This window comes from Schistocerca nitens, chromosome 10 (genome assembly GCF_023898315.1).
Source record: "Schistocerca nitens isolate TAMUIC-IGC-003100 chromosome 10, iqSchNite1.1, whole genome shotgun sequence".
NCBI lineage: Eukaryota > Metazoa > Arthropoda > Insecta > Orthoptera > Acrididae > Schistocerca > Schistocerca nitens.
Window position 1 is genome coordinate 96,127,037 of NC_064623.1, and position 12,851 is coordinate 96,139,887.

A 12,851-nucleotide genomic window follows, 5' to 3' on the forward strand; every position below is an offset into this window, starting at 1 on the left:
CCACATCAAGTTGCTGCACTACACTGGACAAAAGAAGGTCTGTCACAATACTGGGAAGTATCTCACGAATTTTGTCATCTCAGTGTAAACTGCATTTAAATTTACACACAGCTCTTAGCAGTAACATGTATGTTGAAGGCAGACACTCACCAGGAATGCTAATCAGGTATGATAGGTCTAAAACCGTTTTCTCACAACTGAGCCTCTTATAAATAATTCTCTGCAGAATTGCAGAGAGGCTCAGTTTCTTGGCACGAAGCTGGACTTTCATTTCAATCTGTAATCATTAAAAATATGTATTAGACAGCAAAGAGAAAACTGTCTTAAGTAGCTGAATGAGGGAAATGACACAGCAAATACAGAGAACGACTACTTCAGAGATAGCTAGATTAAACGAATTTACATTGTTAAGATTCAAAGGCAAAAGACAATCTAAAGACAATGAAATGGTTATGTGCAAAAGGAATTATTTCACTGTGTAATATATAATGACCACAATGAAAGTTGAAAGCAACCATTTGTTAAAATCAAATTCCAAGACTGTAATACAAATTTACAAGTTTATATGCCTACAAGATACACATATGATGAAGAGACTGAAAACATGTATTATGAGAAAAAGGGAATTATTCTGACAGTGAAAGGAAACAAAAAACTAGCTGTAGTGGGAGAGTAGAATGCATCTGTAGTAAAAGGAAGAAAAGGAGAAATAGTAGATGGAGTTACAATAAGTTTCCTGAAGTAAAATTCCCTGACCACCAAAGTTTTAGCTCTTTTTCCTCACAGATTTGAGATGTGAAAGTTAAGTAAGCAGATAAAATGGCAAAAAATTTAAGGACTTGTGTATTTTTGAACATGTTATTAACTCTAATTTTGAATGAACAGCAAGTTGTTGTCTCCTTGTCAACCAGTAAGTAACACAAATAAAAGGCATTTTGTTTAGTTAAAGGATTTCTGTGTTTATTTATGAGATAACTCAAACTCTGAATTAACAGTAAGTTTTTCTCCTTCCCTCATGCAGGATTTATGACATTTCCAGATAATGGGTCAGATGTCTCACCATCTTGTCCATGTTTTTGTTGTTGTAGTCTTCAGTCCACAGACTGGTTTGGTGCAGCCCTCCATGCTACTTTATCCTGCACAAGCTTCTTCATCAGCAAGTAACTACTACAACCTACATCCTTCTGAATCTGCTTAGTGTATTCATCTCTTGGTCTCCCTCTACGATTTTTACCCTCCACGCTGCCCTCCAATACTAAATTTGTGATCCCTTGATGCCTCAGAATATGCCCTACCAACCAATCCCTTCATCTAGTCAAGTTGTGCCACAAATTCCTCTTCTCCCCAATTCTATTCAGTACCTCCTCATTATTTATGTGATCTACCCATCTCATCTTCAGCATTCAGCTGTAGCACCACATTTCAAAAGCTTCTATTCTCTTCTTGTCTAAACTAGTTAGCATCCATGTTTCACATCCATAGATGGCTACACTCCATATAAATACTTTCAGGAAAGTCTTACTGACACTTAAATTGATACTCAGTGTTAACAAATTTCTCTTCTTCAGAAATGCTTTCGTTGCCATAACCAGTCTACACTTTATATACTCTCTACTTCGACCATCATCAGTTATTTTTCTCCCAAATACCAAAACTCCTTTACCACTTTAAGTGTCTCATTTCCTAATCTAATTCCCTCAGCATCACCTGATTTAATTCGATTACATTCCATTATCCTCATTTTGCTTTTGTTGATGTTCATCTTATATCCTCCTTTCAAGACACTGTCCGTTCCATTCAACTGCTCTTCCAGCTCCTTTGCTGTCGCTGACAGAATTACAGTGTCATTGGCAAACCTCAAAATTTTTATTTCTTCTCCATTGATTTTAATTCCTACTCCAAATTTTTCTTTTGTTTCCTTTACTGCTTGCTCAGTATACAGATTGAATAACATTGGGGATAAAAACTTCCTGGCAGATTAAAACTGTGTGCCCGACCGAGACTCGAACTCGGGACCTTTGCCTTTCGCGGGCAAGTGCTCTACCAACTGAGCTACCGAAGCACGACTCACACCCGGTACTCACAGCTTTACTTCTGCCAGTACCTCGTCTCCTACCTTCCAAACTTTACAGAAGCTCTCCTGTGAACCATGCAGAACTAGCACTCCTGAAAGAAAGGATATTGCGGAGACATGGCTTAGCCACAGCCTGGGGGATGTTTCCACATGGCTTAGCCACAGCCTGGGGGATGTTTCCATTCTGGAAACATTCTGGAAACATCCCCCAGGCTGTGGCTAAGCCATGTCTCCGCAATATCCTTTCTTTCAGGAGTGCTAGTTCTGCATGGTTCGCAGGAGAGCTTCTGTAAAGTTTGGAAGGTAGGAGACGAGGTACTGGCAGAAGTAAAGCTGTGAGTACCGGGCGTGAGTCGTGCTTCGGTAGCTCAGTTGGTAGAGCACTTGCCCGCGAAAGGCAAAGGTCCCGAGTTCGAGTTTCGGTTGGGCACACAGTTTTAATCTGCCAGGAAGTTTCATATCAGCGCACACTCCACTGCAGAGTGAAAATCTCATTCTGGAAACATTGGGGATAGGCTACAACTCTGTCTCAATCCCTTCCCAACCACTGCTTCCCTCTCATGCCCCTCAACTCTTGTAACAGCCATCTGGTTTCTGTACAAACTGTAAATAGCCCTTCACTCCCTGTATTTGACCCTTGCCACCTTCAGAATTTGAAAGAGACTATTCCAGTCAACATTGTCAAAAGCCTTCTCTGTGTCTACAAATGCTAGAAATGTAGGTTTTCCTTTCCTTAATCTATCTTCTAAGATAAGGTGTAGGGTCAGTATTGCTTCACCTGCTCCAACATTTCTAAGGAATCCAAATTGATGTTCCCCGAGGTTGGCTTCTACCAGTTCTTCCATTTGTCTGTACAGAATTCGTGTTAGTATTTTGCAGCTGTGACTTATTAAACTGACAGTTTGGTAATTTTTACACCTATCAGCCCCTGATTTCTTTGGGATTAGAATTATTATATTCTTCTTGAAGTCTGAGGGTATTTCGACTGTCTCATACATCTTGCTCACTAGATGGTAGAGTTTTGTCAGGGGAGGTTATTGTCCATAGCTGTCGACACCTTAAATCTGCCTTGCAACTAAAGTACAAGAAACAAACCAAATGAGGGAATACCTAAAACAATGTGCAAGCAGATGGCATCTGCTGATGTGAGCAAAAATTGGACATAATGTACCATAAGTAACATCTACATCTATTATAACAAACTAATCCGTTTTAGGTATAGAAAGCAAGCCAGATTGTAAATGTTTCATTGCAGATCACTGATATTTTATTTCAATACAACAAAACTCATTTGGTGACAAAATTACAGATTCTTGTAGTTGCAAAGACAGATTTAAAATATCTTGTTAAACACCTTAACATGAAACCCTGAGTTATCTAATTTTCATTAATTTGACAGAAACTAAAAATTCTGAGTGTACTTGGGCAATTTAAGAACAGATATTTAAAAAATAAAACCCCACTTATATCCATTCCAGCACTTATAGTTAAAGTGTTTAGCGGCTAAAGAACATTTGATTCTACATTTGTAGCCTGGCTGCCATGTCTTGGTTGAGGTGGCTGCCATTATATATTGTCTATACTGTGTGCACCTTTGGATACTCGACAACAAATGACATGCTTTCAATCAATCTCCTGTATTGTTGTTCAGGTAATGCTTCCAATAAAGTATGGCTACAGTGATCTTGAATTTGAAATTTAATTTAGTGGCTCAGAAAGCGAAGAAGAATGTGATGCTGCTTCATTAGAGACTGAAAGTGATGACACTTCGCCAGAGGAGTCAAAACTGCTCACCAATGGTATGAGATAAGTACATGCACTGTGTCTGAGCCAGTTCCTCCAAGATTTATATTCACAGGAAACCACTGCAAAATACATGGTTGGACCTGATAGCTACACAGACACTAAACATGATTTCAAGTTTCAGGATATTTTAGTCAAAGTCCAGTGCACAAGTATACTTGGGATTTTATTACTGGTGATCCTCAAAATTTTGTAACTCATTATTTTGAGATTTAGCAGCTATCTTTATATGTTTATATTGTAACAGTTGTGTTACTAAATGTGACACTTCTGCCACTAAATGTAACTGGGTTTTCTCTTTTGATGCAATTCAAATGTCAGGATGAGCATTCTAAAGCATTCTGTCCGGGTGAAAATATTAAATAAATTAACTTTTCTCTCTTAACAACATGTGGGCAGGGTGGGTTCTTCCTTGGCTCGGGTATGAGGTCGAATGAAACATCATTTTTATATAAGATAACTTTTATTGAAGATTTGTACAACTGTATCTTACGGGATGTTCTGGTTCGGAGAGCGGCAGCTGTGTCGTTTGTGAAGTCTTCTGCTGCGGCAGCGGCGGCGGCGTCTGATTACGCGTAGCGGTGTGTATCTCGTGTCGCTGTCTCGCCCAGTTGACTGGAGACGCGCAGCGCGAGGTGGCCCGTTTAATTATTGCGAGCGAAATCATGCATCGTATGATACCTTGGGTGTCGCGTCCCAGTGTTTCTCTTCTCTAAGCGGCCGCGTGTGTTCTGCGTCGGCCAGCGGAGCGGCGCGGCGGGGGAAGGCCAGTGTGGCGGACTCGAACCACGGACTCCCGCTTGCCAGTCTTCGGCTGTCAGGTCTTCATCCCAGCTCACAGGTGACTACTGATGTGAGGCCCTCTCCTTCCCGTCCTCACGAGTCACCCGGGTATGTAAAAACCAGACTTCAAATACCTTTTAACTTCTGTCTTCTGGCGCCGCGGCTGCTGCTTGCTATTCCATTACAGCGGCGGACTTGGCGCGTCTGTGCATGATGCAGTCTCTTCTTGCATGACGGTCTCCAGCACCAAAACTGACTGAAAACTTCTTTGTCTTCTTCGTCTCTCCTCTCTGTCTTCGTCTTCGTCTCCGTCTCCGTCTCCGTCTTCATCTGACTTCATCTCCTGGCCCACTGCGTCTCGCGTATTTATTCACTTCAGTTTACTGGAGGTGAACGACTTCACGGTCATTGCCTCGTCTGTCACGTTGAAAAGCTTCTCGAAGAATCTTCTTAACGTCGGTCATTGGCTCTTGGGATGTAGGCGAGGGCCTTTGCTCACATGCGACAACTGAGAAACACGTGAGCCGGTCGGGCGATGCCCTGACGGCTGAATCGACAGCGCCCGCTTATGTGGAAGTTGCTGACTTCACGGTCATTGTCTCTTCTGTTCTGCTGTTCGGCCCGCTGCTTGCGAGTATGTAACTCTCTAAACTAAACCAAGTTTTTCATTTATATCCTAATTTCTAGTTCACTTTGATTTCACTAATTTATTTACTTAAGTACCACTCAACATTCCTCCACCCTTCGGAGAAATTCGCCCTCGAATTTACCACTCAACATTCCTCCACTCTTCACACGGCAAAAGCACAAGCAATGAATACTCTCGACTTAAAAGATTACACACGCTTCATAATAAGTATGTGGAAAATACTTTATCACTTTACTAAAGCACTGTACGCTCATAAATCACATAGTTCACACATAAATGGTTGTAATAAGTGTAACAAATCTTTATGACAATGAATGAACAAAAATAGATTATTCACTTAGAAAGTAACATAGCAACACCTGTTTAATGTACCCTATACTAATGCAAGAATATCTATTCTACAGTATTGTTTATTTTAACATGAGACTGTTTAATAAAGAATGAAGTACAATAAACAAAATTAATACACTAGTGCTGAAAAGTAACTACTGAAGTACACCAGTTAAGAGTGTGGTATCCAGGTAACAGGGATTTGATGAAGTGGTATATTATTATTTGGCTTATTTTTTCGTCTTAAATAAAAGAAAACTGTACAAAGCAGGAACACCAACACAAAGGTTCCAGATATACCCGTTCCTAGGATTATAATTTTAGTTTTGTGTTCACTTTTCAACTTTAAAACATGTTGCATCATAACATTGGCATCAAGTTTGCCTTGCTGTGAGTTTATGAACATATCTAATGACTTCAGAAGGGAACTGTCAAGGGAGTCATTGAGGTAGGACAGGTTTTGTGTAGGAAAAGTTTTGCATGACGTTTTCTGAAAAAAGCAAACAACATGGTTATGAACCTACCAACCTAGTAAAAACAAAAACAAAGAAAAGAAGGAATACATTGTTAACTACAAGATCTTCATGTTTCTACGTTCAAATTTTCTTTCTTAGAAAATAAACCATTATCATGTATTAATTATTTACATTTGTATATTATCCACAGTCTACTAAGATTCAACTAGGACATTCGCACCCTTGATCGAAGATTGTATGGTGCTATGTCTGTATGTTGTGCTGGCGTGGCCACTCTTTTTCCTTTACGGGAACTTCCTCCACCCTTCGGAAAAGCAGACACTATTGTGGAAGGAATTACATCTGGAGCGCCCTTAAAAGGTTTTAAACGACTTGCATGGACAATGGTAGTTCGGGTGGGCAGTTGCAATTTAACGTTGACTGGTGACGTGATCTCAATAATTTGATAAGGACCTCTGTAGTTTGTTACAAATTTCTTCGTTTTTCCTCTCGCAATGTAAGGAGTTGAAAGCATAACCCACTGACCGATTTTGTAATTTGGATATTTACCTTGGGCATTACCTAATCTTTCCTGTCGTTCCAAAGCCTTTGTATTAGATTTTTGAACCTTTTTCCATACATCCTTCATCATTCGACTGAAATCTCTTACTGTTTCTCCGACTTTTCCGTTTTTCTGCCTGATTACATCAAAAGGGGACGGCATTTTTCTGCCATAGACCACTTCATAAGGTGACATGCCAGTTGCTTCATGCGTTTTGGCGTTGTATACCGACACGATTATTGGTAAATACATATCCCAATTAGAATGTTGTTCGTTAATATAATAACTAAGCATCTTGCCAATTGTCCGATGAACTCTTTCTGTGCGCCCGTTGCACTGAGGGTGTAACGGAGTTGTGCGTAATTTACGTATTTTTAGTAAGTGGCATAGCTGTTTCATTAATTCCGACATAAAATTAGATCCCTGATCTGTGATAATAGCTTCAGGTATGCCAAATTTAAGTATCCAGTTGTTAACTAAAGCTTGGGCAACTGTATTTGCTTGCTGATCTTGGAGACTCACCATAGCTAGATAGCGTGAAAAGTGATCTATAATTGTAAGAACATACTTATTACCAGCAGGTGTTTTATGAAATGGCCCGTAGAGATCCAGTCCACAGATTTGAAACGGACATGAAGCCTCGGGGAGCCTCTGTAAGGGTATTTTTGAACGAGAAAGTTCAGCTCGTTGTGCGCACGCAATGCAATTACGAACGTACTGCGCAACATCCTGCTTTCTGGTTTGCCACCAAAATCGCTCTGCTACACGTCTTTCGGTTGTCCGCTGTCCACCGTGTCCTGCAAGGATATGATCATGGGCCTCTGCCATTATTTCTTGTCTAAGGTGTTGGGGAACAACAATTCGCGATCCAAGTTTTGTTTTACGGCATAATACACCATCTTCGAAGCAAAATTGTTTTTGAGTTGCGTATTTTTTGCATTCTGTATCCTCATCTTGTGCCTTTCTCCAGTCCTCAGTATCTTGGCCTGTTGCTTCCAAAAGTGCTATTTTCCGACTTAGACAATCTGCATTTGTGTGTTTTTTGCCTGGTTTATGGATAACTTCGAAATCCATTTCGGAAAGACATAGGGCCCAACGCGTGAGACGACTAGATGGATCCTTTAATCCAAGCAACCATTTTAAAGCTGCGTGGTCTGTAATGACCTTGAATTTCCTGCCGTACAAGTAGCATTTAAAGTATTTGATACCATAAATAACACTTAACAATTCTTTCTCCATTGTGGAATAATTTCTTTCTGCTGTTGTTAGTTGTCTCGAAGCGTAGGCTATGGGGTGTTCCGCGCCATTAATATTCTGACTGAAAACAACTCCTACTGAATGACCACTTGCGTCACAGGATAAAATAAATTCTTTATTATAATCTGGGTAGGCTAATACTGGACTGTGTGTTAACTTATCTTTAAGGGTTTGAAATGCTGATTCACAATCTTCAGACCAATGAAATTTTGCACCCTTTTTCAATAATTGGGTTAAGGGTCGGGCAATTTCAGCGAAATTTTGAACATATTTCCGGTAGTATGATGCGAGACCAATGAAACTTTGTACTTCCTTAACGCGTTGTGGTGTTGAGAAGTCCTTAACTGCCGAAATTAATCGAGGATCTGTTTTAATTCCTTTTTCACTAATGACATGCCCTAGGTATGTAACCTCTGTCAATGCAAAAGTACATTTTTCCATATTTAATGTTAATTTAGCTTTTCTAAGTCTCTGAAAAACATTACGCAGACGCACAGCATGTTCATTAATGTCTTTGGAGAATACAATAATATCGTCTAGATATACACAACATTGCTGAGTTTTGAGTCCTCGCAATACTCCATCGAGTAGTCTTTGAAAAGTTGCTGGTGCATTTTTCAAACCAAAAGGCATTCTTTTAAATTGCCATTGGCCTCCAGGGGTAGAAAATGCTGTTTTATGCCTATCTTCAGGTGCAACTTCCAATTGATGATATCCGCTATGTAGATCGATTGTTGAAAAGTATTTACTGTTACCCAAACTGTCAATGATATCTGTAATGTTTGGAAGAGGATAAACATCTGAGATAGTTTGTTTGTTAAGGTGTCTGTAGTCACAACAAAATCTATATCGTTTCGTACCATCGGGAGACTTCTTTGGAATAATTACGATATTTGAATTATAAGGCGAATCAGAATATTCTATAATTCCATCTTTTAGATGCTGTTCTAAAAATTCATCCAGTACTGGCTGTAAGTGATGCGCAACTCTATAAGGCTTCCTATAAACTGGGGGGCTATTTCCTGTTGGGATCCTATGCTGTGTGATATCTGTTGCTGGCAGTGGACCTTCTGCATTAAATAAATCTTGGAACTCAACTAAAACTGCTTCTATCGTGTCCCTATCATTTCCTTTCAAATGCTCAATCTTCTGGCGTAATGCGGTTTTATAGGCGTCTGGTTTCTGACCATTATCAATATCTGACCAAATGAAATCTTCTTCTTCAAAAGTACTGACTGTAGCTACTAATATTCCCTTATGCAACTCTTTGTCCTCCACTCCGAAATTGTCAATATGTACCGGTACTGTTCTTTCTCCCTCAACGTCTTGAACCCGTACAACACTTCTACGTACAAAACAATGTGATACATCTAATTCCTCATTTTCCTCTAAAGGCTCTATTAGACACACTGTATCTGTAGGTACTTCGGGGTCAACTGTCATCCAGAAAAGTTTTCCTGAGCCAGATGGTATCTGATCCCGCGAATCAACCTTCAAGGACGTTGCACGCAGTGTAGTTGATTTCGCCTTCCGGTTAGGGAAATCTTGCGGCAGAGGGCCCTTTGCAGCGGTGTCACCTAGCTGAAACACTATTCCGCTAAGTTCTACAGTTTGCTGTCTGAGGTCGATTTTAGCGTGATGTTTATTCAGGAAATCCAGTCCTAGGATCGCGTCGTACCCGTCAGTTACTTTTGTTACCACTTCTACATCTTCCTTAAATTGTACACCGTGAATATAGAAAATCAGTGATGTACATCCTAATGACTTCACTGTACCTCCTCCTACTCCACTCAATCTATACCTTGGAGGGTCATATTTCTTTTCTCCAATACATTCATTACTTACTATTGATACGTTTGTGCCTGTATCCACTAGTATCCTTGCCTCTTTATCCTGTATGGTAGCAGATAACCAGCATTCCGCCTTCGCATTCGCCTTAATGGCATGAAATTTTATTGGGAATGCCTGGCGGCAGCTCCGGCATTCCCGTTTGAGTTTAACTGATTTCTATTTCCAAACACTTTCTTAGACCTGCATTCCTTGAATGTGTGACCTATTCTTTGACAATTAGTGCATTGAGGTTGTCTGCAGTTTTTTGCTATATGTCCCTGTCGATCGCACCTAAAACATCGTACTCCTGCTGAAAATACATTTCGCTTCTCCTTGTATCTGGTGGCAATGTCTATTTCTTCGAAAGCTGTCGCCACAGATACAGCTTCCGCTAAATTTTTAGGAAACTCTGCCCTGACACGACAGGACGTTTCAGGAGGTAACCCATGTAAAAATGTATCCAGAGCTCTATTTTCTGCCTCTTGTAAAATAACTTTATTTGCTTCATCACTAGTTGTCAACTGATAGGTGTTAATATTAACTTTTCTAATCCTATCTACAAAACTTTCTAACGACTCGTTTTGCCTCTGAGTGATAGTGTTTAACTGTTCCCTATAAAATCTACAGCTGTTCTGTTTTTGAAAACGTTTAAGCAATCCTTTCTTCAATTCCTCAAATGTTGGAGCATTCCGTAATTCTTCATGGTATAAGATGTGTGCTTTAGCCTCTCCTGTCAATCTTAACTTTGTCATTTGTAAGAGCTGTTCATCTGACCATGATCCTAACTTTGCAGCTGCTACTAAATCATCAAAAAATTCTGTTATGTCTTCGCCAGGTTTGCCTGAAAAAGGAGTTACTAAGGCTGCTGCTGAGGAATCTAGGGTGGGAGGGATTGAACTGGTTTGCCTAACCTCACTCAACTGTTTAAATAATGCATTATTATCACTTTTAAGCTGTTCTATCTGATTAACTAAGATCTGAATAGCTTCCTCAGTAGAAACCGCTTGTGGTGCTGACTCTGACTTTGTACGATTTCGTGTCATCAATTTACAAACTATTAGTTACACAATATTACCACACTGAATTCAAAAGATGTTTAAATATTTTCGACAAACTCTTAAAATTATGAGAGAGAATACACTTCTAAATAAAGAAAATATTACGACTGCTATGCAAACCTCTATCCTTTCACACATTAAACAATACTAACTGTGGACCTTTAGTGACTGTCATTCACACCTCATATTGAGCCAAGGGTTTTTTCTCTGACACCAAATGTAACAACTATAACGGCTTCTGATACCAAATGTAACAGTTGTGTTACTAAATGTGACACTTCTGTCACTAAATGTAACTGGGTTTTCTCTTTTGATGCAAGTCAAATGTCAGGATGAGCATTCTAAAGCATTCTGTCTGGGTGAAAATATTAAATAAATTAACTTTTCTCTCTTAACAACATGTGGGCAGGGTGGGTTCTTCCTTGGCTCGGGTATGAGGTCGAATGAAACATCATTTTTACATAAGATAACTTTTATTGAAGATTTGTACAACTGTATCTTACGGGATGTTCTGGTTCGGAGAGCGGCAGCTGTGTTGTTTGTGAAGTCTTCTGCTGTGGCAGCGGCGGCGGCGTCTGATTACGCGTAGCGGTGTGTATCTCGTGGCGCTGTCTCGCCCAGTTGACTGGAGACGCGCAGCGCGAGGTGGCCCGTTTAATTATTGCGAGCGAAATCGTGCATCGTATGATACCTTGGGTGCCGCGTCCCAGTGTTTCTCTTCTCTAAGCGGCCGCGTGTGTTCTGCGTCGGCCAGCGGAGCGGCGCGGCGGGGGAAGGCCAGTGTGGCGGACTCGAACCACGGACTCCCGCTTGCCAGTCTTCGGCTGTCAGGTCTTCATCCCAGCTCACAGGTGACTACTGATGTGAGGCCCTCTCCTTCCCGTCCTCACGAGTCACCCGGGTATGTAAAAACCAGACTTCAAATACCTTTTAACTTCTGTCTTCTGGCACCGCGGCTGCTGCTTGCTATTCCATTACAGCGGCGGACTTGGCGCGTCTGTGCATGATGCAGTCTCTTCTTGCATGACGGTCTTCAGCACCGAAACTGACTGAAAACTTCTTTGTCTTCTTCGTCTCTCCTCTCCGTCTTCGTCTTCGTCTTCGTCTCCGTCTCCGTCTCCGTCTCCGTCTCCGTCTCCGTCTTCATCTGACTTCATCTCCTGGCCCACTGCGTCTCGCGTATTTATTCACTTCAGTTTACTGGAGGTGAACGACTTCACGGTCATTGCCTCGTCTGTCACGTTGAAAAGCTTCTCGAAGAATCTTCTTAACGTCGGTCATTGGCTCTTGGGATGTAGGCGAGGGCCTTTGCTCACATGCGACAACTGAGAAACACGTGAGCCGGTCGGGCGTTGCCCTGACGGCTGAATCAACAGCGCCCGCTTATGTGGAAGTTGCTGACTTCACGGTCATTGTCTCTTCTGTTCTGCTGTTCGGCCCGCTGCTTGCGAGTATGTAACTCTCTAAACTAAACCAAGTTTTTCATTCATATCCTAATTTCTAGTTCACTTTGATTTCACTAATTTATTTACTTAAGTACCACTCAACAATATGTAATGTCATTCATTATAGGATGCTTTTCATTAATAAAAAATAGTATTTTTGGAACATAATTTGAAAAGAATCAATATGACAAGGTTTTGTTTCCATAAATTAGCCCAGAAAGCCTCTTGAAAGAAGTGTACAAGGAGAGGAGGGGGGGGGGGGCTGGGCTGTATAGGACCAACACTTTAGTGAGTGCCAACAAAATGCTGCATGTACTATGTTAATTGTTGTAGGCTATTACCCACTGTCTTATGTCAGTTTTTTTTACTTATGTTGTGTGACATTTCTTTCAAGAAATATATGATTACAAAGTGTGCAAACTTCCAATGACTGCCATAATTTTCTTGCTAGCATAGTCCATACTTCCTCTCAAATATATACACTACTTTCAGAGTGTTAAAATGTACTACAGTAAATAAAGTGCCTATAAAATATGGTGCTATGCAAAATACTTATGGTGATACACAATTGCAACTTCTGAAACACTTCACCCACGGCTGCCAGC

The 12,851-nt window shown here is 40.7% G+C and overlaps 1 protein-coding gene across 1 annotated transcript in view; it reads right to left on the bottom strand.

The window, feature by feature from the left end:
* LOC126209911 (nuclear RNA export factor 1-like) overlaps positions 1–12,851 on the bottom strand; it is a 179,400-nt gene that overhangs the window by 124,676 nt on the left and 41,873 nt on the right. The window contains exon 6 of the mRNA XM_049939031.1: positions 151–277. Within this exon, the coding sequence (XP_049794988.1) occupies positions 151–277 (127 nt within the window). The remainder of the gene's footprint in view (positions 1–150; positions 278–12,851) is intronic.